Below are 26,022 nucleotides of genomic sequence, written 5' to 3'. Positions count from 1 at the left end.
ACCTTCATTATCCTAACTTCTAACTCTGGAGGGCAAACTTGAGGACCTTAAGGTGGTAGCCCCACCATCATCCCTCTCAGGTGAATTGAAACTCACTAAAAAGACTCATGACAATTCAAACATGTATTAATTATGTATGCTGTATTAATTCTACATTAGTCTAGAGTAATTTCATGGGCAGGTGGAGTCGCCCTCGAGAGATTTAAATCTATAGTACATTGGTACTGTGGTATTTACTTTTTTCAATCCCCTTCATGCTTCCAATAAGCGTGGTGGTCTCATACATCAGAATTTGAATCCGTATGTTATCATTTGGAGAGTGGAGATTATCCGCTGGGCCACTTAGGCTGCAATTAATATCAAGATATCATCCTACGTAGCCTTGTGGTAACCTACGTGATGCTGGTCTGTAGAAGAAAAATCTTTCAGGTTGGATTCCAGTCACAGAGCAAAGGAACTTCATCAGCAAATCAACAAAATTGACCGTCGAATACTGGAGAGTATCTAGAGAAAAATAAATACTGGTGAGGATTAGGAAACTTGGGAACGCACTCAATCTTATCGATGTTGAAAAGTGAAGACTGCTTGCTTTCCGAATATTTTGGAACATCATCCCAAAATTTCCATTCTTCTTTGACCGATTCACACTTTTATTGCCAAACTACATAGCCTACAAGTATATGCTATCATTTTGCTATTTTCATTATGTTTCTTTAGTAAATGTATTACCCTAACACCTAGATCATACGCGATTAACTCTGACGAAACAAGCCATCAAATTCATTTTTACGTCCTCATTAGCCACATAATTATTTTCTGGATAATCCTTTAAAGTAATAAAATATCTTTAAGATTAAAGATTATTTTAATGCCGAAGTGTACGAGACTCTATCAAGTAGCTGATTCCAAAACAAAGTTTGTGGCTTTGATATACGATCATACGCTGTCGTACAAGGACTACTTGAAGAAGAATATTTTAAAAAAATAATAATAAATTGACATGTTTATGATACTTCATTTATGAGCAAGAGTTGGTATCATTTTAGGTTAATTCTAAGCAGAGACAGCGATGAGGACATCTGTTGGAGTTTCGCTAACCGTCCTTTTCTGTATTGCCATCTTAAACACTTCCTCCGGAACCAGGGTAAGTCAAAATATATGCTTTTATATGATTATCGTATTCAAGTATGTAACAGAAATTCATTGACAGTATCCTATTTGAATATTTGTTTATAAACTGCGCGTGTTCTTATGGCAAATTTGTCTGTTTGCGATGAAAAACTTTGCCATCAAAGTACAGACTGTTTCCAGTAACTGGAAAACAGTGTAATTAATAACATCGAGTTAAATAGATTTTATGTATCTTTATGATTTATTACGCAATCAGCTGTGTCTGTAAATACAATTTACAGACACAGCTGACAAGCACAGAGAACGTAGTTCAAATCTGAGGCAACTCGTGATAAAGGTGGAATAAGCTCCGATCACTTTCCTTAGTATTTACCCCTAATGCAAAGCACATCCCCTTGCGGAGATGTATGATGCTATGCATTAAAGGCAAGGGCCACTACCCAGACCGGTTTCGATCTTTATTGAGGTCTCCTCAATAAAGGTCGAAACCAGACTCAAAAAACTTGCTTGTCTGTTTGCTCACTTGGGAAATAGGATTAAAACCAAGTGTATATAAAATTACTTCAACCTTGGAATTTTTGGGTCTGGCTCCCACTGACGAGACCTCAATAAAGGTTGAAACCGGTCTGGGTAGTGGCCCTTGCCTTTAATGCATAGCATCATACATCTCCGTAAGAGGATGTGCTTTGCATTAGGGGTAAATACAAAGGAAAGTGATCAGAACTTACTCCACCTTTACCACGAGTTGCCTGAGACTTGAACTACGTTCAGGCGCAAACTTGACTTACTTGGGAAAAACGATTAAAACCTAGCTTATAAAATTGCTTGGTATCTTTAACATAGTATACCCAAGTTAAAAAACGTTCTTCGATATTTTAGTTACTTAAGTTTTTCCGTTTGCGCATATGTTTGCAAGCTATAAAAACTTTAAATAATAGTACACTTGCATTTTGTCATACCCTTTGCAAACAGAACAATTGAATAAAGACGTCCTTGGTTCAAATGTGGCGCACAGAGCTCCTTCATGTATCTATTCGGAGGAGTTGGCAGTAAGACTATTTGTAACCGATGCTAAAGCCTCTTTAGACGACTTAATACATTACAGATGATAAAAGAAATGGCGATGATAAAACTGTCTCATCATTGCATTCAGAGCACTCCCGTAGCCCTGATGACTTTCCACCAGCTTGTAGTAATATCATCTTCCCCTTACACGTTAGGCTTAATAGTCTGTAATGGCCAGATAAGTTGCCTTTATAGAAACGTAATTATAATAGGAATACTTGAGAAACTTTTTCTAATGGGGTGGCTCACTTAATAATGTCAAAAGCTGATATCTGATCCACATATGCTCTCTTTTAAAAGGTAAAATTACACATTTTACCCACAAACTTCTTACGTGTATACATGAGGACAGTTTCCGTATAAAGCAAATATATAACATTGACTTCTTCGCCATGTTAAAATTCCTTTTACGTTTTGAAATGATGCGAGTGGAGTTGCACATGGTGTTTATAGACTTGGAAAAGGCATACGACAGAGTGATCAGGCAGGAGGTATGGAGGTGTATGAGGAAGAAGGGGGTGTCGGAGAAGTACGTGAGGTTGGTGAAGGAGATGTATGAGGGAGCGAAAACTCAGGTCAGGTCTAGTGTCGGCATGACAGAAGGGTTCCCCCTCTGTCGTAGGGCTGCACCAAGGACATCGTGAACAACTTCGTAAACGATGGACTTACTCAAATTCACCACTTATGCAGTTTCACCCAGTTTCACTCTCCGGTCTTCCAGCACGATGCCCGTAATGCGTGAAATGTTATCTTCTGTCTTGTTCGATGAAGTCTTGCCCGCCCGATATCGATCTTCAATGTCACCACGGACCTGCTTTAAATTCATTGCACCAAAAATGCGCTTGCTTCTTTGACATCACCTTTCACCATACACAGCAACCAGTTCACAGTGAATGTCAATTGGTGAAGCCCTTTTAGTTTGCAAAAAACGAATAACATAATGGACGCCCCTATTGGACCACACTAACACGGTATCCTCAACTTGCAACTGGAATTAGCTGTGAGGCAACAGTACTGCTAAACTGCAATGACAGTTTTTTTTAACGTTATTAACAGGTCTATCTGTCCATCGCGTTTTATCTGATTCCCATTCATCATTATTAAGAAAAAAAAAATCTGTTACGTTACTTTTCGAAAACACTTCATATGATAAACAAATTTATTCCTGATGACGAAGAATCAACAGAGAAAAAAATCTACAAAACTTACAGATTGAGAATGAAAACAGACGTAGATACTCCTACCGACGATGGCATTACTTCTAATGAAGTCGAATCAATATGAAGATCGATGGATCCAAGGAAAACCTATGGAGAGGACGGAATAACCAGCGATATACTCCTAAGAGCGTTAATTAAAATGTCTCCAAAATCTAATCTGTCTTACAAAAAATTATTTTACAGACATAACCCTGACATTGAAAACCACAGCTGTAACGAAAGAAGTCAAACGTGACTGTCCATAAGGCTCCTGGTGTGGACCAGGCCTCTGAAACATCCAGTACGACTCGCTGTTAAGACTTACTTTCACTACTGAAACAAAAGTCATAGCTTTCGCCGATGATGCGAGGATAATGATTCAGCGACACGACGACTTACAGTTAGAAGTAACGACCAACGAAGAACTCTTTAAAATTGCGAAGTCCGATGAGAAAGATACCTCCAATAGCACCTAGAGATCTCCACAGCTCACGAAAAAAAATCAAAACCACCTCTAACGATCTTCCTAAACGGAGAAGTTCTCGAGGTAGCCAGTGAGCTAAAATACCCAGGAGTAACCATAGACAAATTTAACTTCGTCAACCACATCTCATATATTGCCGAAAAAAGCAAAATCTTACAAATAGTAAACCTTCTGGCAAGTCAGCAAAGATAAACTAGGGATTAGGCCCAGTGTTGAAAGCAATAGATGTATAAGAGCTATACAACCAATGACAGAGCCTCAGTCGGTATAGACGAAGCCGTTTGTTCGGGAAGACCTGGCTTCGATTCCCGTCTAAGACCTGAGGAACCTTTATCTGGTCTCTTTCGACTAAAGGTAAGTTAGTCGGTCTCATATACGGGGATTTTTTCATCAGGAAACTCGGTTTTTTCGTCTCCCACTCCATAGCTAAGAATCTTAATGGTTCGTAAAAACCTTAAGACAAGGCATACTACCAATGATATATTACACTGCACCAGCTTAGAAAGAAGCACTAAAATCACAGAAAAAACCAAGAAAAGTTAAACAGAGTTCAACGCCTTATAGCCTTACGAATAATTAAAGGACAATATCTTCGAGGCAGCTGGCATTGTTGGTCTAACACCAATCTGCCTGAAAATACAAGAATTATTTTTTTTATATGACTTCACTTTGGGAAGATATAATGAAAGTTTCAACATCGATCGAAATTACTACGAACGCTTGCTTCACTACAGTAGGTTGCCTCCCCCAGCAAAGAGAACATATATTAAGGAGAAGGAAAGCTCCGAAACCGATGATTTTCAAATATACACTGACGGAAGCAAAACCGAAGGGAAGGTCGGTTGTTCTTTCATTGCATACAACAGGCAGTCTTTATACAAGAACACTGCATCCTCTCTGTTCCAACAACCAAGCAGAACAACTTGCTATAGTTCAGTCCCTTCTATATCTCCGGGAGTTAGAACTCAACACATCTCAGCAAAAGACAGCAACAATTTACAGGGATAGTAGAAGCACTATAGACGGAATAAAAAACCAGAACAACCATATAGCGTTAGGACAAGAAAGCTGGTTTGGAATCTCAGTCTAGAGGGATGGGAAATCAAATTCTGCTGGTGAGGGCGCATACTGGGGTAGAAGGAAACGAGAGAGCGGATCAGCTGGCTAAAGAAGCAGCTAGAAACGAATGGCTAGAAACATGTTACCAAAAGTATTCGAAATCAGCTATGAAAACACTTGCAGAAGAAAAAAACCCTAAATTTTTGGGAAGAAGAATAGAAAGAATCTAAAAACGGATCAACAACAAAAGAATTCTTGACGAAAGACAGAAGCAGACTCCGGCTGAAAATAAATCTCATCTCTTCAGGTTTAACCACGCTACTTACGGGACATGGAAAACTAAGACATTACTTACACAGATTCCATATCCTGGAATCACCATCATGTATTTGTAGTTCACACCTTCAACAGACTGTTCACCACATGCTTTACGACTGTCAGCTATTGGACTCCATCTGGATACCCTTAATGCAACACGTCATCACTTCCGGAGACAAGTGGCCAGTGTCAAAACAGACTTATCGAAAAGTATTACTCAGTATTAATTAAATTTGCCAATAACATCGACTACCAGTCGTTGTAAAGTAACATAAATTACTGATATTATATGAATTATATAGTGTAAATATACGTATATATAAAAATATAAATATGGATGTAAAGGTCGGAAATATGTACGTAAAATATAAATGTGATATGAATATTGATACAAATTGGAAATGGAAATGTTAATCAGTACTTGGAAGCTGCATGTAATATACGCATTGTATGCAATGGACCATCTAGGAATAAATTACCTCCTGGTAGACTTATCTCTGTCTAGTACGTTTACATATCCGCTTAGCTAGATAACTAACTAGCTACATAACTCTAGCATTCCAAAGATGGTTAATCTGGGTTTAAACAGGACACGTTTCTCGTTACTAGGAGACTGCCACTAACAGCATGAATTCTTGGGTTAGTTTTATTGACTGCTTATTAGGCTGTATTGTTGAGCACTAAAGTGGGTGGAAATGCAAGAAATTATAATATCAAAACCTCCTAGAATTTATCTGTTACTTCTGTAGTAAGGGAAAGAGTCGACGATGGCACTCGGTTTCCTATTCCTTTCAAAAAAGGGTAGTGCTGTTCATAGGAACCTACAGTATGAGTGTACAAATGTTTTCGCTTATTTGCAGGCCAGTTATATTAATATGTTTTTATAATTGGCACAAGAGTACAGAAAAGGTACGCCTGTGTTCCCAACCTAACGAGATATTTTGAATGGGAAGGACAAATAATGGTGTTTTAAAACTTAACATTAACGGATATTATGACTGTTGAATTATTAAAATATGAAAATATAATTTGAATACACCCTCTGTCCAAAAAGAAAACGAGCTTTTGATAGAAAATAAAACATAGCCAATTATAATTATTCAAATCATTTATTGCAATCAATTTACTCTCCCTCAGCTTCCATACAGCGTTTGGCACGGTCAATTAATTCGTTAAATGAGTTTTTTATATCGGATTTTGGGATACTGTTGAGGGTCGTGGTTACCGCCGTTTGAAGTTTTCAATGGTGTCGTATTCGCTTTCCTTTCATCGGCAAATAAAGTCGGGGGGAGAGAAAGAAGTCACAGGGTGCTAAATCAGGTGAATACGGCGCGTGATCCAACACACAACCTTGGTTTTTGCTCAAAAACGATCTCACAATGTTCGAACGATGAGATGGTGCATTATCGTACAAAAGTGACCAGCTGCCTGCATCACGATATTCATGCCGTACGCGACGAATTCTCGCTATCAATCGCTCCAAAACTTCGAGATAAAACTCACCATTGACCGTTTGGCCAGGCGGAACGAATTCTTTGTGGATAATGCCATTGGAATCGTAGAAACAAATCAGCATTGTCTTTACTTTTGACTTCTCCAAGCGACTTTTTTTCGGATGCCCCTCTTCTGGTGGTCTCCACTCAGCACTCTGGCGCTTTGTTTCGGGCTCAACCCGAAACACTACGTTTCGTCACCTGTAACGATCATTTCAAGGAATTCTGAGTCCATACGAGCCGTTTTAATGAGGTCCTTGCGGTTTTCAATTCGATACATTTTTTGGTCGTCGGTCAACTTGTGGGGAATAAATCGCGTATTGAATTTACGAAGGCCCAAACTCTCGGTCAAAATGTTGTTCACAGTTGATTTTGGAATCCTCAATTCATCTTCAATCAATCTTACGGACGATGTATGGTTTTCTTTGGTGAAATCACGCACTTTTTAGATGTTAACTTCGCTCAGTCCAGTTTTTGGACGGCCTTGCTTTTCGTCGTCCTCAAGCGTCTCACGACCACTTTGAAATCGCTTAAACCACTTGTAAACTTGAGTACGGGATGAGCATTCATCTCCGGATGCTTTTTGAAGCATTTGATTCGTTTCGTAAAACGTTTACCAAGTTTAACACAAAAGTCAATCGCAGCTCTTTGTTTGAAACTCATTTTCCAACCGTTCGTCAAAACACGCTGTCCGTCTTGGCACTATAACTCGACATCTAATGAAACAAATGTCATAAACAGTTGACACAACACTAATGAAGGTTACTGCTTTCGCCAACAAAAAGATACAATAGGTGGCGCCAATAGTTTCTTCTATTTTCGAAAAGTTTGGTTTCTTTTTGGACAGAGGGTGTAAATCCATGTGAATGTCAATCAGTCCAGTGAGTACACAGAATTAACTTGCATGTGTCTGATCCCAGCAAGGACTAAGACGAAACAAGAGAAAAAAAAAACAATTAAAAAATTGGAACCCAGTTGTTTTGTAGCTAGGAACATCTTTTGACTGTATCAGACAGAAATAACTGCTTTGTAAGCATTTCGTCATCATTAACAGTGCCGATGATTAAAAGGACCAATAGAAACAGACCACCAGTCGAGTATTGATTAGCTTACATGGGTAACATAAAAACTATATTCTGAAATTTATTGTACTTATCATAAAAAGAAAACATCATTTGTGATTACAAATATACGATAAACAGAAAAAACAACAATGAATACAATATGAATACAAACACGTGCACGCACCAGCGCATGTTTCTGATAAAGAATAGAATTAGCAGAATTAGCATCGATGCATGCAGGAAACCGGGAAATATATTTCCATTAAAATTTTAACATATTTTAAAATCAAATTTCATGATTATATTTATATCACTACAATGATAATAAAAGATAAGTCTTTTATTTTGGATCGCATGACGCAGTTTCTTTGGCAGTTTACCAGCCATTATGGATTTCAACTGCTTTAAGTTCCTCATAGTCAAGAAACGGGTAACTGACCTAATTTCACATGCTGCGGGCGAGTCGATTTTCTTAGACATTATAAACACACACCAAGAAGCATACGCACTGCGAGAATGTCTGAAAATGGCACCAACGCCTTGCTAACGAATGAACATACTCAGCACGCATGAGCATCATTGCGATCAGTGTATATATATATATATATATATATATATATATATATATATATATATATATATATATATATATACATACACACTGATCGCACTGACCGCTCTCTTAATTTTCTCTTTCTGTCTCTTCTGCCAGCAAGTCCAAACTACTTAAAATAACTTGTTGCCCTTTCTAATATTTTTCTTACACCACTTATTGACCTTATATTCTCGCTTTATATGTGGCCTCTGTTTTCCACCCTAAGCATATCCATCTCTGTCCATTATGTTTTTCTTTTGTTCGCAAGTCCACGTTGTTTGTTTTTTATAAAACAACATTGGCCGTGTCATGTTTTATAGATTCTGAGCTTTTAGTTTCCATCGAACTTTTTTTGTCACACAATCCCAGACATGCTATTCGTTTTGTCCTTCCAACTGTCGTGCTTTTCTGTGTTGTCTCTGAGGAAACCGCAGTGTTTTTTTCTCTTCATTTTCGAAGCATTATACAACATATCTATCATGGTCACTGTCATACTTTTCTTTCTTAGCGCGCCAAGAATATTATAAATCTTGACACTCTATCATATGTCTTTTCTAGTCTATCCAAGTCTCCAAACACATATTATAAATCTTTTCTCTCTCTAAGATTTTTCTCGTGCCTACTTTGGGTTTATTAGATAGTCATGCATCTCCAGATGCAAGCAATACGAAATCTAATTTTTAAATATCAGTTTAAAGTTTTTGTATTTAAGAAAATATATTAATTGAGAATTAATCCAAATTTAGCTTCTTTGGATTATTTAATCCAATTAAATATATTAATCGATATACACTGCTTGGAAAGAAGTCAAAGGACACCATAATGTGAGGAACAAACAGCCATGACATCCACCTTAATAAGATGTAGGACCTCCTTTCTCTACGATGAATGCAACAATCCTACAGGGCATACTTCACACAAGCGTACTATAGCGAATCAGTGGGAAGTTTGGACCATTCTTCCTTTAGGCATGTAATGAGGTCCTGGACTGTTGTGGGGTGGACGCACCTTGACATCACCCGACTCTCCAGTTAATCCACAGATGTTTCAATAGTGTTGATATCAGGATTCTGTGAAAGCCAGTGCATTGTTCAGATACCTCTCAGAGTTCAACGTTCATCAATTACCTTCTCGCAGCTATTTTGTCAAGACACATTTGCACTAACTTGGGAGCATTATATTCTACCAATATATAGCTTCTACAAGCACGTGACTCATTACATGCCACGTTGCTTGCCCATGGGGGTGTCTGTTGACTTTTTTCCAAGCAATGTATTTCTACACCAAATATTTTCTACCATAAAATTAAATCTTATATTTTACTGGAGTTTTAGATTGGATTGGTAACTGATTAATTTTTTTATAAAAATCCAAACGTAATTAAAATCTATCCTGAATCAAGAATAAATTTATAAACGTAATGGCAGCCATATTGATCTGTACACGTTTATGTCCACACTAGAGGTCTCTCTTTTATATTTTTGAAATAAACATTAAGGAGTAAAATTTCAAAACAGTTTCATGTAAATCTTTGAAAATAAAACGTTGAATTTTAAATCATGTTAATTTTACAATATTCAAAACCTCCCGTCTATTTAATTCAGTTGGTTTTAAAATAATTCCTGTCTTGTGGTTAGTAATTGTTTTCATTTTGCATTGAATTCTGGGTAATATCGCTAGCTGCGTATTTCGCTTTCCCACCAGGTTTATATATTGCGCTTCACTTGTAAGTGAATGGAATTATTTCTTTTCATTTATTCTTAATTTATTCTTATTTATAAGATCCAAGTAATTAAAATGTCTTTGAAAAGTCCCTTTCAAAAGTAAATGCTATTAAGTTACATCACTTAAAGGAATTTCACTGCTATCACCATTTTAGAAACATCCAATAATAATTAAATGAACTGAAGAAGCTGTCGTCTGCAATAGCGAATATGCGTTAGGGTTAAAGAAACTTTAATTAAAACACGGTTTCTTGAAGTTAAGAACAGTAGTTTTGTTTTATGCAATGGTAAGTCGTTTTTGTAGTCGTTTCTGTCTATATTTTAAACTAGTTTACAGAATTAAAGCATACGCAATACCTCAAAGTTATTTCTGAGTAAAGTGTATTGCAATATACTTGCGGGTTATCTTTTCATGCATAACTTACATTTATTTTTAAATATTTACGATATCCTTGTGTAACATCTATGTTTAAAAAAAACTGGAATGGATGACATACTTAATCTTCAATAAATATTTATGTAGACAGATAATTTATTAATAAAAATAACACTACTGAATCATCGGCTTGGATTTAGCATTTACGTATTTGAAACAGGAGAATGAAGCTGGAAGAACTGATAATCATGAAAAACAACTTTGCGGAGATTCGTTGCATATTTCAGTCGTTGATTTTAGTGCTAACATTTCCGATTGGCAAATATGAATTAAAATGAGAAATATCCGCTGTGTAAAGTCTTCCATAGCTGAGTCGGTTTTAACAACGTCCTTTGGTGGGAAAGACCTGAGTTAAAATCCCCCTCTAGGAGTCAGAACTCTAAAAATAGTCACGTATAATAATGATTTGGACTTTTAGTTGAAATAGCTTGAAACGATAGAAATATAACTGTGATTTAACGTTTAAATTATTATTTTTTTTAATTCGTTAACCAAAAATATCAGATTTTCTTGACAGTAAAAATACTATGAAAAAAAAAAAGATACCGAATAAACCTTATGCGGATAATCCAGAAGCATCATCATCTTCATCATCAAATTCCTGATATATATCCTCAAGGGGTGTTCAGGATATGATAGTACTTTTTTTTTGGATAAAAAGTATCCAGAAATATGTCTTTTTAATTAATTTAATCTTAAAATTCCATGAAAAAAAAGGCCCAGCACTCTAATAAGAGACGAGCTGACTCACCTCATTGTACAATTGAAAAATAACTACCAAAGTACAAATCGTATTTTTATAAATGACTTTCACTTGTGTCTGGATTATTTTCACCATAATATTATGATTCTGCAAAGATCAACAAAAGAAAATACTGCTTATCAGAATCATATGAGTTTAAAACCAGCACTCTAACTTGAACGTTTCTCCATATTTCAAGCAAAAAAGTACCAGTAATGTACAAGGCTTGAGATACGTCATAAACAGTCCTTCACGAATGATTAATTAGAATTGCAAGCAGGGTGCGAAAACGGACAGCAATGATAGGCCGTTAGACATAGCGCAGCTACGAAGACGTGCATATGAATGGTGCTGTATTAACAAAAGATTGTCCAACTCACCGACAAAGGCAAGCCGACGATTGTTGAGTTGAAATGCTGATTCACTTCAACCGAATTCCAAAATACCTGAATCTGCCATAAAACCATTCGCTATCTATTTCTTAAAGGGTTGAACTTTATTCGTGTGCGAAGTATATGCGAAACGTTTTTTAATTTCTTTGTTCATAAAGTAAAATCAGGGATGTGAGTACGCAAAGGCGAATTATATTCGAGTAAACATGATATTCTACTTGATTATAGCTATTATAGTTTTAGATGCAGTACTTGAATCGCTTACAATTGTTGTTGTATAGACCTCGACTCCAATATCTGTCTTTCTTACTTTAAGCTTTACGTTCAAAGTAAAAATCGGAGATGCATGTTTTCATAGAAGATAGTCGAATCTTATTGAATATATCAAAGAAGGACTAGAACAACCAACCAGCATCACATAACAGTTTATACACTTAATCCATCATTAATCTATAATAAACGGATTAAACTTCTACTTGTTCTGCACGTCAGATTCCCTTAAATCCAGCCGCGTTACTTGCTAAGTAATCCGGTCTTACATCAATTAATTTATAACGTGCCATTCTTTCTAAACACTGATTTAGGATCTCTTGGGCGTGTCTAATTTTCATGTTTTTAGATTGTAGAAACATCCTCCAGCTTACCGAAGTTGGAGGATGTTTCCAGCTTTTTTTTTTGTGCTGTTTATTTTCACTTTTTTACTTTTCCTTCTTTGCAACAGTGAACATCCATGCTTAGTAGTCTATACGACATTCACAGTACGGTTAGAGGACCCTGGTATGGGCAAGAGGGACTAGAACAACAAATATCTAAAGGGGGGTAATGATGATATCCCCCTTTAGATATCTTTCAAAAGAACGTTTTTAAATGCTTCTATTCTTTGGGGCTTTATTGCCCAGTCGTTTAATCAAAATTAACTTAAATTCTAGCTTTGAGGTCAGAATTTGAACAGTTTGTGAATGGGGAGGTGTTTTTCTCTAGATTCAAAATACTCTAGTGCTTTGCTAATTGGATTTAACGCTTCATATTTGGCAAGTTCTGTTTCTTTTGAATCTCTGTAGAATAAAGATAAACCAATAGGTAATTAATGATACTCAGATTAGGGTTGAGATTATATGAGATCCAATGTTGGTTCTAACGAATCTTGCATTATAATAAGATAGTCAGCTATTCCGCAGTAATTGGCTGCCATGACACACACACACACACACACACACACACACACACACACACACACACACACACACACACACACACACACACACACACACACACACACACACACACACACACACACACACACACACACACACACACACACACACACACACACACACACACACACACACACACATTCTTTTCACTACTTTGTAGTCAGTTCAGTTTTGTTCGAGCTGCAGGGTTAAAAATTCCCTCATGAGGAAACATTTTGTTGGCCTTTTCCAGATCAATTAACTCTGGAATCGACTGCAAAAGACCTAGAAATTTTTCAAATCAAAACTAGCAACAATCTCCACGATTCCTTTATTAAAAATTACTTTAAAACAGTAAATTATCTGAAAGATAATTTTAAGTTAATATTACAAGTTGGCTTGTCTGATTTTTTAATCTAGTTTCAAAGTAGCTATTGAAAAACACGCGAGTAAACTTAGATCAATGCTTACTCGAAGTTATACTGGGCTTGGAATATAATCGTTAACCCAGCACGATACACTTTTTTTTTGACATCAATCATCTTTAACCTAGTGAAAAGAACTGTAATTTTAGGGAGAGAAAGAAATATAGACTGTACAAACTTTGCACGCATGTTTCCGCATTGCGAATAAAATTGTTGAAAGTCAGTCCGACGCATTCAAGTAGCAAAAAACTACAGCAGACTTGGACTTGACAAGAATTTAATACTCTCAGAAGTTCAAGCTAACGCACGGGCTTCTACAGCGGAGGCAATAAACAACTTTTCGTGCCTCGGGCAAAATTGTAGTTCTCTTTATCAAAATTACTCAAAAGAAAAACTTGGATAAGTCGGGTTTTCTTGAATTAATACGTCTTCGTATTGCTTATTTAAATAATCTTGATCGGCAATACTCTATTTATTTAAATTAACGCAGTTTAAACATCCTGTTTTTTTTTCTTTATTTCTTCTTGTACTTGTGTGTGCAGTGTTTGCCTTTAATAAACAGCATACAAAATCATAAAAACACGATAAGAAAAACCGTCAACAACTCCATCCAGTTGACGTCCGTCAGAACGTAAATATATTAAATGTACACTGCGTGAAAAGAAGTCAGCGGACATCGTAGTGTGAAGAACAGACAGCCATGTCGGCCACCTTAATAAGATGTAGGACCTACTGGGCATACTTTCAACAAGCACACGATAGCGATCAATGGGAATTTTGAACCATTCTTCCTGTGGGCATGTAATGAGGTCCTGGACTGTTGTGGAACGATCCCTTGACCTAATCGGACGCTCCTCACCAAGCGCATTGTCTTGCTGAAAGAGACAATGGTTCTTTCCCCCAGAAACATCACAAAGTAGGCAGCATTACATTGTCCTAAAAGTACGCTCAATAACACAGCTTTCCAAGCTTCTACATGCACTGGTTTGGGAGCATAAATTCTCCAGTTTATACATCGCTACTAACACGCGACTTGTTACATGCCATGATGCTACCCGTGGGGGTATCAGATGACTTCTTTCCATCCATTGCATATACATACATTTCCCACATGATTGGGAAATATAAGACTTCTGCATTAACATACCTTCAGTGACACTTCCAATAATGCACAGCAATATACATGCATGTGAAAGTGGATTATGGGATACTAAGCCTCTACACATACCGGCTACTGAATTAGAAACCTTTAAATGTACATAAATGTCACTTACGCGGCGTATATGCAAAATACTTGATCACGTGCGTCATCGCTTGTTCTAGGCAATGATTTGAGAATGCTGTTGGGCAGTAACCGTCAATGTTTGTTGATCACAACTCTGAAAACAACAGCTGATTAAAAGGTGAGATATTCCAAGTGTTTAATCAGTGGAAAAATAACCCGCATTGCTTGTCTAAGAGGAGTCGTCGTCGTCTGAGAAGGCATGTACAAATAAACAGAACTTCCTGTGTGCGTAACAATTGACCGAAGCATTTAATGAAGACTATTCTTTGCCCATATCTCACGAACTATGCGCAAGAAGAGAATCTGTATTGAAATTGCATGCCTATAAGGAAACCACTGATTTCTGCGAAAATCAGGGAACTTTGTCTACAGTGGTGTCAGGAATACCGCGACTGGACACTGGAACACTGAAAAAAAGTCGTGTGGTCCGACGTGTCACTGTACACCTTGTTCTGTACCAACGTACACAGAAAGTTTGGTGGGAGCCTTATCCAGCCTACCTTGTAAACACAACTAAGGTTCTGGAATTGGTGCCATAGTGTGGAGGTACAGAACGAGTCCCTTGAGATTGCTGGAAGGTCGGGTGTCCTCCAGGGAATTTCTGAACGTTGTTGCCGATCATGTCCATCCTGCAATGTTGAATTCTTATCCAGTAGGTGATGGTTGTCTCGTGGACAAGAGTGACACTGTCCATGGCGCAAGAATTGTTCAGCAGTGGTTCTGGCGATAATAACAGCGACTTCCACCAACTTCCCTGGCCACTGCAAAGCCTGGATCTGAATCCCATTGAGAAATATGGGACATGTTAGGAAAACAAATCGTTAAGTAAATTCGTCTTCCATCAAATCTGAGCCAGTTTGATGCGGCCTGTATGATGTGGACGTAGATGCTATTCGCCTTGTGGAATCTATGTCAAACCAAAGGAGGTTCAACACGGTGTAAAATAAAAGTTTCTAATGCTGTTGTGTGTGTGTTATCTGATGCATACGATCAACAGCTACAACATGCCAGCTTGAACGTCGCTCAGATCAACAATATCCGTGATATCAATCGAGCGATTCTCTGTCATACTCATTACCTGGTGGTGATATCTGCTTCAGTTCTTCAGTCAATTTCCCAACGTTATCTAAATCTAGTTTTTCTTCATATAACTCACTAAAGTATCTTGTCCACCACTGTACAGTTTTTTCTTTATTCATCAATAATTTGCCTTTTCAATCTTTAATTGTGGTCTGTTTTGGTTGCCACTTTCTATTAATGGTTCTGATCATTTTGTATACCTCCCTTGTTTTGTGCTCTCCATAGTGCTGTTCTATATTGTTGCATTGGGCTTGTAACCATTTCATCGTATCCATTCTGACTGCTTTTTTCACCTCATTACACTTTCTTCTATTTGTTCTGATGTATCCCTTCTTATCTTCAACATTCTTTTCTCCTGTACTAACTTCAGTGTTTCTTGTCTAATCCATTTCTTCTTGATCTTTTCTTCTTCTGGTACTGTTTCTTCAACTGCATCTCCTATCGCCTTCATTACTAGTTTCACTCTTAAATTCGAGTTTTTTCTTTCTCCACACTTTTAAGTTTCTCTTCTAACACTGTTCTTTACCTTCTTCCTATTTCGGCTTCACTTATTCGTGCTGTATCTCTTCTATTCTGATGTTGGGGTTTATATTTCTTTTTTAATTTCGACTTCATGTTTGCAATCGCTAAACTGTGGTCCGAGTCTATATCCGCTCCTTGAAAAGTTCGACACTGCTGTACTGATGTTATCCATCTTCTTTTAATCATAATCATATCAATCTTGTTCTTGGTTTCACCATCATTTGATCGCCACTTTCATTTTCTACACTCCTTTTGCTGGAATCTTGTGTTACAGATCATCATCTCATGGTCCACAGCAAATTCTAACATTTTTTTCACCTCGTTCATTTCTTTCTCCGAAACCATATTTTACCATGACTCTTTCCCAACCATCATTATCCATTCCAACGTTGGCATTCCAATCTTCTTCAATAATTTGCACATCTTGCTTTGGTATTGTTTCTATTGTCTCTGTCAGATCTCTGTAAAACAAGTCAATATCCTCATCTGTGCTGTCAGATGTGGGTGCATCTATCAGGGCTATTGATATATTAAATGGTTTTATTCGTTCATTGACTGGTTTGTAGCCCGAGAATGCCTTTCTAGCTATTTTGTTAAGAAGGAAGCCAACTCCCTCTTCGTGCTTAGTGTCATGCCCTGACCATACGACTTCGCATCTATTTATCTTTCTTGCTGATGTCCATCGCAACTCCACCAGTCCTAGTATATCCCACCGATATCTCTATATTTCCTCGAGAAGTAATTCTAGTTTTCCTGCCATTAAAAGTGTCCGTACATTCGATGTTCCTACTGATAACAGTTCTGTTAGTTTCAGTTTCTGCTTCCTTTGGATATCCCACTTTTCGATCCAACCCCCGATCTCTCGATTGGTATCGCGCACCTTCTTGATCCGAGAGACGTCGGAGCCGGCATGTTGAAGATGTTGATCGTATAGGCATCAGATAAAAATCGTGGTTTTTCTTGAGGTTACGCTATCAAACAGATGCTGAATTCAACACGAAAATTAAATACTTCACAGCATTAGCATTTCTTCCAATGAGCGATGTTACTGATGGATTTGTTGAATTTACGATTCGCAGTAAAAAAATTAATTATTTACGCAGCATCTCTTTTAATTTGCACAATTTTTAAATGATTTCATTATGTTATGTATCACTGACATTCACCTTAATAAAGATTTGCATTTGTAATGAATTTATAATACCCTTCATCATCCGTTGATTATTTACAAAAATTAATAAAAATGTCTTAGGGTGAAGAAGGGAGAAACTCACCATATTTCAGGTAGTTCATTCATTGGATAGCATTTAAAAGGCAACTCAGATGTGAATATTTTAGTTCATGTCCTTCATGTACAAGTACACGCCCTAAAAGAAAAATGACCAATGAGAACATTGGCGTACTTTGTGTTTGTTTTATTGACGAACACCTTTTCTTCAATCTGCAGGACTTACGGCAGCTGGATATTTCCTTACCCCCTCCGAAAAGACCCTTCTGTAATGCTTTCACAGGATGTGGGAGAAAGCGATCTATTGGTCCCTTATTTTCCGTTCAGGGGGAGAACGAAATTCCATACCTACTGCTGATGATCCAGAAATTGGCTGCCAATCCTGGACTGTGGGAGTTATTGAGGGAGCAGACAGATGCCGATTCCAGGACCAGTCAGGTATGGATACTTCTCTATCTAAACCCCGAGTACCTTTTTTTGAATAGGTAATAATGATTTTTTGTTATTTATACACCTGTCCAAAAAGAAACCGAACTTTTCTAAAATAGAAGAAACTAGTGGCGTCACCTGTTGTCGAAAGAGGCAACCTTCATTAGTGTTGTGTCAACTGTTCAAGACATAAGCAGAGATATATTGCCAAGAGTTACAGTGTGTTTTGACGAACGGTCGGTCGTCATAACTTCGAGTTAAAACTCGCCATTGACTGTTTGGTCCGGTGGAACGAATTCTTTGTGGATAATGCCCTTGGAATCGTAGAAACAAATCAGCATTGTCTTTACTTTTGACTTCTCCAAGCGACTTTTTTTTTTCGGATGCCCCTCTTCTGGTGGTCTCCACTCAGCACTCTGGCGCTTTGTTTCGGGCTCATACTCAAAACACCACGTGTCGTCACCAGTAACGATCGTTTCGAGGAAGTTCGAGTCCTTACGAGCGGTTTTAATGAGCTCCTTGCAGTGTTCAATTCGATACATTTTTTGGTCGTCGGTCAAGTTGTAGGGAACAAATCGCGAATTCAATTTAAGAAGGCCAGAATTCTCGTTCAAAATGTTGTGCACAGTTAATTGTGGAATCCCCAATTCATTTTCGATCAATCTCACGAACAATTTCGGGTTTTCTTTGATGAAATCACGCACTTTTTGGATGTTAACTTCGCTCAGTCCAGTTTTTGGACGGCCCGGCTTTTCCTCGTACTTAAGGGCTCATGACCACTTTGAAATCGATCGATTAAACCACTCGTAAACTTGAGTACGGGATACGCATTCATCACCGTATTCTTTTTGAAGCATTATTGCGTTTCGGTAAAACTTTTACCAAGTTTAACACAAAAGTCAATCGCACCTCTCTGTTTGAAACTCATTTTCCGACCGTTCGTCATAACACACTGTCCCTCTTGGCACTATAACTCGGCTTCTAATGAAGCAAATATGATAAACAGTTGATACAATACTAATGAAGGTTGCCGCTTCCGATAACAAAAAGATACAACAGGTGGCGCCACTAGTTTCTTCTATTTTAGAAAAGTTCGGTTTTTTTGGACATAAAGTGTACAAGTAAAACACATTTTTGATGTACAACTTCTAAAATACGTAAGGAACTATAATGCGAAGAACTGTAATGAAGCTGCGCTGTAGTTCTATAATTAAATCTCCCATGCATTTACAAATTGAGTTAGAGATTATTACAATTTATTAATTAGTGTTTATTATAAATAGTTATATCTGATTACCAGCAAAGCAAAATAATCACCGGCTATCGACTTGAAGTACTTTCGCCTGTTTTTAACTGATTATACGCATTCAGAGGGGAGAAAAAACTCCCTTTGTAATGATTTACTCAGTCTGTGTCTAATCGAAGTACTGTATCATTAAAATTAAATTAATTAAAAACGATAAAACATTTCCTTGTTCTTCCGTGGTATCGATGCGCTATAGGTTTCCAACCTTTTCATGTTTGCTATACGCTGTGAAAAGTATCATCTCATTTTTTGGTGCTGACGAAACGAAATTCACGTAACCAATTAAAAATTGTTTCATTAGACTTATGATTTTAATAAAGCATTGAAGATCATATTGAGAAATCGGTTCAAACATCTCTATAAGATCATCAGAGATATGGGCGTGAAGTTCATGTATACACCATCCACTGCCACCAAGATTCTAATCCAATTGTTTAAAGAACTTGCACCGATAGATGGTATATAATGGTTTCTTTACTTACAAATTACTATACCCTCTGTCCAAAAATAACCCGAACTTTCTAAAACTAGAAGAAACTAGTGGCGCCACCTGTTGTATCTTTTTCTTGTCGAAAGCGGCAACCTTCATTAGTGTTGTGTCAACTGTTTATGACATTTGTTTCATTAGAAGCCGAGTTATAGTGCCAAGAGTGTCTGGGTGTTTTGACGAACGGTCGGAAAATGAGTTTCAAACAGAGCTGCGATTGACTTTTGTGTTCAACTTGGTAAAAGGTTTACCGAAACGCATCAAGCGCTTCAAAAATCCGAAATAAAGTCGCTTGGAGAAGTCAAAAGTAAAGACAATGCTGATTTGTTTCTACGATTCCAAGGGCATTATCCACAAAGAATTCGTTCCACCGGACCAAACAGTCAATGGTGCGTTTTATCTCGAAGTTTTAAAGCGATTGATAGCGAGAATTCGTCGCGTACGCCATGAATATCGTGACGACCGACCGTTCGTTAAAACACACTCGTTCTTGGCACTATAACTCGGCTTCTGATGAAACAAATGTCATAAACAGTTGACACAACACTAACGAAGATTACCGCTTTCGACAACAAAAACACACAACAGGTGGCGCCACTAGTTTCTTCTATTTTCCAAAAAGGTCGATTTCTTTTTGGACAGAGGGTGTATTACTTCTAAATATAATAAAACAAAATACATAAATAGCAACATTTTAAGTCGTCAATGGCTATTTTTGTCGCATAATCGACAGATTGAAATGGAACAAATTTCAGCACAGAAAAAGAATACTGGTCGACCATCTAATATTCTTGTTTGAAAATCGAAGTCCAAGTGGTTTAAGCCATTGTCAATATTCAATTCCTGTTATCCCTTTAATGCGTGTATTTTTTTGCACATAGATGAAAGTTAATTATTGTGCACATAAAATGCTGACATGTTGTAATAAATGTTTCTGATAAATATAAGAATGTTTTGTGCCCATTTTATTGTATTCAAAAATAGGTGTTTAAAAATCAGCATACTGGCACTTCCAGTAATTCCGATACTAAACTGGAATATCGCCAAAAAGATTTAAAATGGTGTTAATTAGCTTTAATCTTTTGATAAGGTTCACAAATAACTTCATTTAATTCTCTCATTTTTAAGGTAACTAGTAAGAGTTCGTTTATTGTTTAGCCTTTAACATGGCTATTATATATTCATTTGTAAAAATCAATAAAAAATTTTAAAAATAATTTTGAGTTGTTTTTCTTACTCAAAATGTCAAAAATATAGTTTAAATTTTTTTGGAGCAAAAAGTATAAGTAATTACTATTATTAATACCTTGTGTGTGTAAATCAATCAAAATTATGCTTGTTTTTGGATGGTCAAAAAAATTAAACGAATATATTTTTAGTGTGCCGCAGAATTTTAATAATTAGGCTAGGTATGCCATATTATGAAAAAGGTTCAAAATCACTGGTCTAGAGTGTTATCCAGAAATAAGTCCATACTTGGTTTCATTTGCCTTTTATCATTTTCCTAAGCAGAAAGAATGTGTTACGTATTATATGATCTGAACTCAGGGTAGCAATGTCCACGTGGTTCCTTCAACAAGCTGACAAACTTAGGGCTATGGGCTATCTACTCTCTTGACAAACTTAGGGCTATGGGCTATCTACTCTCATGATGAAGGTAAAAAATAGGAAGCATCACTCTTTTAGCATATCCGCGCAGCATATCATCTTGTTTAACTGAAGTAGCAAAAAATAAATAAAAAATTCCATGATATTAATGACATTTCCAAAGGTTAGTTACACGTTAGATGAACGTGTACACAGATCATGATATGGATATTTAAGTGGTTTAAGTGGTTATCGTGATCTATATTTGAAAACAAGACATCGTCTATCTGAACATTTTCTTCGATTGTTCAGAAAAATTCCTTTTCAGAAAATCTTGTTTATCTTTGAGTTCTTTGTATGGGCGATCACTCTTCTGCTGCAGGTTCGTGTTTGCACGGCTCTTTTACACCAAGTGAAGTACTACCTTGTTATCTCGGTTTTTACTTTGCGTCAACTCAGTCTGTGAACGGGATTATCTTTCTCTTTGCTCTTTCATCTACGGATAAGTAAGGACATTGTGACAGTTGCGTTCCATTGGGGTACACGAAGCAAGTGAACAATTCACAGTTTCTACATTTGTTCTTCAGACATCGACACTCTAGATTGCGCGGATATTTCTTAAATGGCATATTAGATATTAAGGAAGTTAACATATATCGAAGACTTACAGCACGGTTCATGGAAATGGTGTTTTGCTATAGCGTAGTGAGTGGATCGCATTGCACCCTTTACAGATAACCTAGGACCTAGGAGATGCACGATGTTATACATTATGGGGGGAGGTCACTAACCACACCGATTTCGACCTTTTTTTGAGGTCTTGTCAGTGGGAGCTAGACCAAGAATACTAAGGATAAAGTGAACTTGTACTCGTAGCAAAGGTGGAGCAAGTTCCACCTTTGCTACGAGTTTCCCATAATGTTGGATTCAATATCCACTTAATTTGAATAATTTTGCATTTCCCAAGTGAAGCCTTTTGGCTCTTTTTTTTCAATATTAACAAATGTAATTCTGATGTGCCGAATTATTTTTAAGTCTCAGAACTCTGTTGCTTTAAGATGTGTCGCTTCTAACTGTTATTTTCCCATCTCCAGAATCAAGACATGTTAAAATTCACAAAGAGGAGGAAACGATTTGTCAGCGCCAGCCAGTTTCCTTTGGATAAACCGAGGGTAGGTCAATGCATCGTTTATTCTTGAGCCAATATGTTACGTTTTGAATATACAAAGCCTTATTGATTTTAATCTATATATGTGTAAAAGAAACTGAATACATATTTAGTCCTACGCTAATGCAACAACCAAAGATTGCTTTATTTTTAAATGAAGTTCGATATTCGATAGTAAGTAAATGGTTTTTGAAGTTAGTTTAAAATATACCATGATGAAATGTGGTACGCTCTCTCTAAGCCAGCTACTATCATATATTTGCTCATAAGTAAATCATGGAGAAAAAAACGTTTCTTTAAAAGCATGTCGTAGCGTGCTACGATGATTGAATAGCGTTCAATGATGCTAAAGACAATTTTCTAATTAAATAAAGAAAGGGTACATAAGAAACCGTGTGTGTGTGTGTGTGTGTGTGTGTGTGTGTGTGTGTGTGTGTGCACGGAGACTTTCGCGTCACTGGGCTATCCCACTTTTCTGTTTACCTCCTTTTCACGCGACGAATGGCTGCACAAAATATCAAGGACTTTTCTCCTATTGTAATATCTGGCTGCTGAAGTTCTCGTGCGCCTCATCTAGTCTCTAGTGCTGTAATGTTTTCTTTTTCTTTTTAAATTGCTATAACGCAGTGGGGAGGTTCCGTGCACGTTTAAGAAAAACGTGAGCATCCCTCAGATGAGAGAAAGAATGTTACATTCCTACATTCCTTCTCTCATCTGAGAAGTTATTCCTGTTAGTTTCAGTCAGAAAAGGGCTTCCTATTTTCGTGTAGTCCATTTCTTGTTTTATATGACAGATGTCCACATTCCTAAACTTTGATGTATACATATCCTTTAAGATCAGCCTGTAGCTCTAAATGCGTGGTACTAAAACGCATTTCTACGTATATATTCTGGGAAGAACCAACAGCGTAACATTCTATGCCTTTCACAATAAATCATTGTCAATAGACAATATTTCAACTTACTCTTGAGAGTTTTTGAAAAATCTGTTATCAATGTAAACATATAAAAAAATTTTAAAAAAACGTTAAAAAATTCTTTAACCGCCTACGCCACTGATGTACTACAAGTTTTACAACCGTGGATAGTAGATTTATTTATAAAAAATTACTATTATAGCATACAAAATGTGCCGCATGGCGAAATCAATCTCCAAGAAGATTACTCGCTGATGTACTATATTCATATTTTTGTCCACATGTCACAGATGCGTTATAGGCTTGGCAGCCTGTTGTGTGTGATGGGTGGAGAGTGGAATTGTTATATATGTATAAACGAATGGCGACTTTACAAGTTTACTACTGCCCTAAACTAGAAATCTAATTTAGTGACCTTTATCGTTTTCTTTCGAATAATAAAGGTTGCATGGTGAAATCAGAGATAACTCAAGTAAAGTCAAAAACAGTAGCACATCTGTGTCGTATGCATGTAAGCAAGAGACTGAGAATGTTGGCGTGTTTCTTGAACAGCTGAAGATTGTAGCTGACAAAGTGTAAGAGGCTATTCTGAAGAAACGGTATGTGATGTCACTTCCTGTTTAGGTCGATATATTTTTAAGCTACTTCCCCATAGCATAAAAACAGCTTACATTCTTCATGAATCTTGCTATCGGCATAATCTTGTTTGTGCAAATCTTATTTGTCGTGACTGATGTAAAAAAACAACTAATAAGCAGAATGGGTTACACAAGGTTGTTTTTCATCAAGGTAATGCAAAGAGAAGCGACAGGGAACTAACCTTAAATTTTATATCAATGTTTTCATGGAAGCAACAGTTGGCTTTAGAGCGACCTTTCCTGCCAAGTACTTTGCTTTTCATTATTGTTTCAACGAAGATCTGTTGAATGGACGAGCTTTGAGTCCTTTGCATGAAAGCGCTGACATGAAATTTCTTTGGTTTTGCTTTTATCAATCTCCTGTTCTGTTTTGCTTGGTCACACGCAAGGCCATGCATCTTATTCTTCTAAAAATATATTATTTCCCCAAGATGAAAGAATCCTTTTTAGGAGTTTGCCTTATCAAATAATAAAAATTATGCAGAATGCAATTTACAATAAAAACAATTATCGTAAGGCGTACATTGAAATAACAATGTACCTCGCAATGAGTACAGATTCCAGCGACTAGCGAAATTGCTAATTAGTCGAATAAATGGAATTTTTAGTCGAAATTTATTAATGAGAAGCCTTTGTATGCAAACGATAAAGACTCAATGATTCAACAGATGATCATATGAGTATATAAATGCAATCAAAATTCAAAAATAGATATTGAATATATTATACTTATTTATAAGATTATATTTATGTATGTAATCGCTATTGTAATTATACATATGTAGAATGATGTGAGGCTTAGTACCATATTAAAATTTTTGCGATATTTATTAACGAAGATCAATCCAAATTAATCGTGCAGCGCCCTCTCACTAATTATCATGACACATTATAATTACATGCAGCGCCCTCTCACTAATTATCATGACACATTATAATTACATGCAGCGCCCTCTCACTAATTATCATCAGACATAATTACATATAAACAGAAGTTTCCATCTATTTCGTAGTATTGTTAATATGTGAGATCGAACTGTTTATAAGAATGTTAAAAAAAATAACTGAATATATTGTTAATATACTAAATATTATACATTTTATTCAGTAAAAACGTATTCAGAAACTGGCCTGATGATATGTTAATAATAATAGATGGAAACTTCAGTTTATGTGTAATTATAATGTGTACTGATAATTACTGAGAGGGCGCTGCATGTTAGTGCATGCTGTTTGCAAAAATAGTAAATAAAAGAATCTGGCATACGAAGTATGGTAGATAGAAATGACAACAATCTCCTACAATATCCTCGATTTAGTATTTTATTTTAACATAAAATTTTAACAGTGATATATCTGCAGTAATCTTCTACAACAAATATTTTGAAGTAATACTTATATTTTTCTTCTTTTCAGGCTATTTCAAAATAAATTCTAGTTATTTTCCGAATCTCCTGCTCATTCTTACATTCATTCACACCAGCTTTCACGTGTCCGATCTATCCTGGAAATTAGTTAAATCATGGATTCACGATGAACTCTATTTAAATAGGCTGCCGAATGTTTCTACCTCTTATGTAATGCTTCATTCTCTTTATGTAACCTGTAAACTATGAGAAATAAAGTTATTATTATATCCATAATGCGACTAGCCATCTTAATATTTTTTATTTGCAGCCTATTATACTGTCTGATCGTTGTGTTTGTTCATAGCGCCATCTAGAAATTGGTGTTTTTTAACATTACTTATTCATTTTAATGTTCGTTTGGTTTGTAGAATAAACAAGCACTGCGTTGAAAGGAAATTTCACTAACATTGCAGTAAAAATTTTCGCTGCACAATAATAAAAACACGCTAATATGCACAGTGAATGCAAACCAAGAGATGGCCTACTACGCAAGCGCAAAAAGGTAAGTTATGGCGATTTAAATAGTGAATTCTACGCTTTAGATTTTACTAGATTTTGCTGTTTTCTCCGTGGTTAAACTTCGAAATAGTCTTTAAATTCTAAAGAAGACTCCTGGAAAATTTTATTTATTTATTTTTTATGACTC

The 26,022-nt window shown here is 36.5% G+C and overlaps 1 protein-coding gene across 1 annotated transcript in view; it reads left to right on the top strand.

The window, feature by feature from the left end:
* CCAP (Crustacean cardioactive peptide) overlaps positions 1-25,531 on the top strand; it is a 35,446-nt gene extending 9,915 nt beyond the window's left edge. The window contains exons 2-5 of the mRNA XM_090414860.1: positions 1,047-1,144; positions 17,655-17,873; positions 22,339-22,416; positions 25,384-25,531. Coding sequence (XP_090270986.1) covers positions 1,070-1,144; positions 17,655-17,873; positions 22,339-22,416; positions 25,384-25,398 — 387 coding nt within the window. The 5' untranslated portion in view covers positions 1,047-1,069 and the 3' untranslated portion in view covers positions 25,399-25,531. The remainder of the gene's footprint in view (positions 1-1,046; positions 1,145-17,654; positions 17,874-22,338; positions 22,417-25,383) is intronic.
* Positions 25,532-26,022: the final 491 nt, after the last annotated feature.

This window comes from Typopeltis vanoorti, chromosome 26 (genome assembly GCF_054136105.1).
Source record: "Typopeltis vanoorti isolate ZY-2024b chromosome 26, IOZ_Tvanoo_1.0, whole genome shotgun sequence".
NCBI lineage: Eukaryota > Metazoa > Arthropoda > Arachnida > Uropygi > Thelyphonidae > Typopeltis > Typopeltis vanoorti.
Note: the sequence above shows the minus strand (reverse complement) of the source record. Positions and strands in the feature narration are given on the sequence as shown.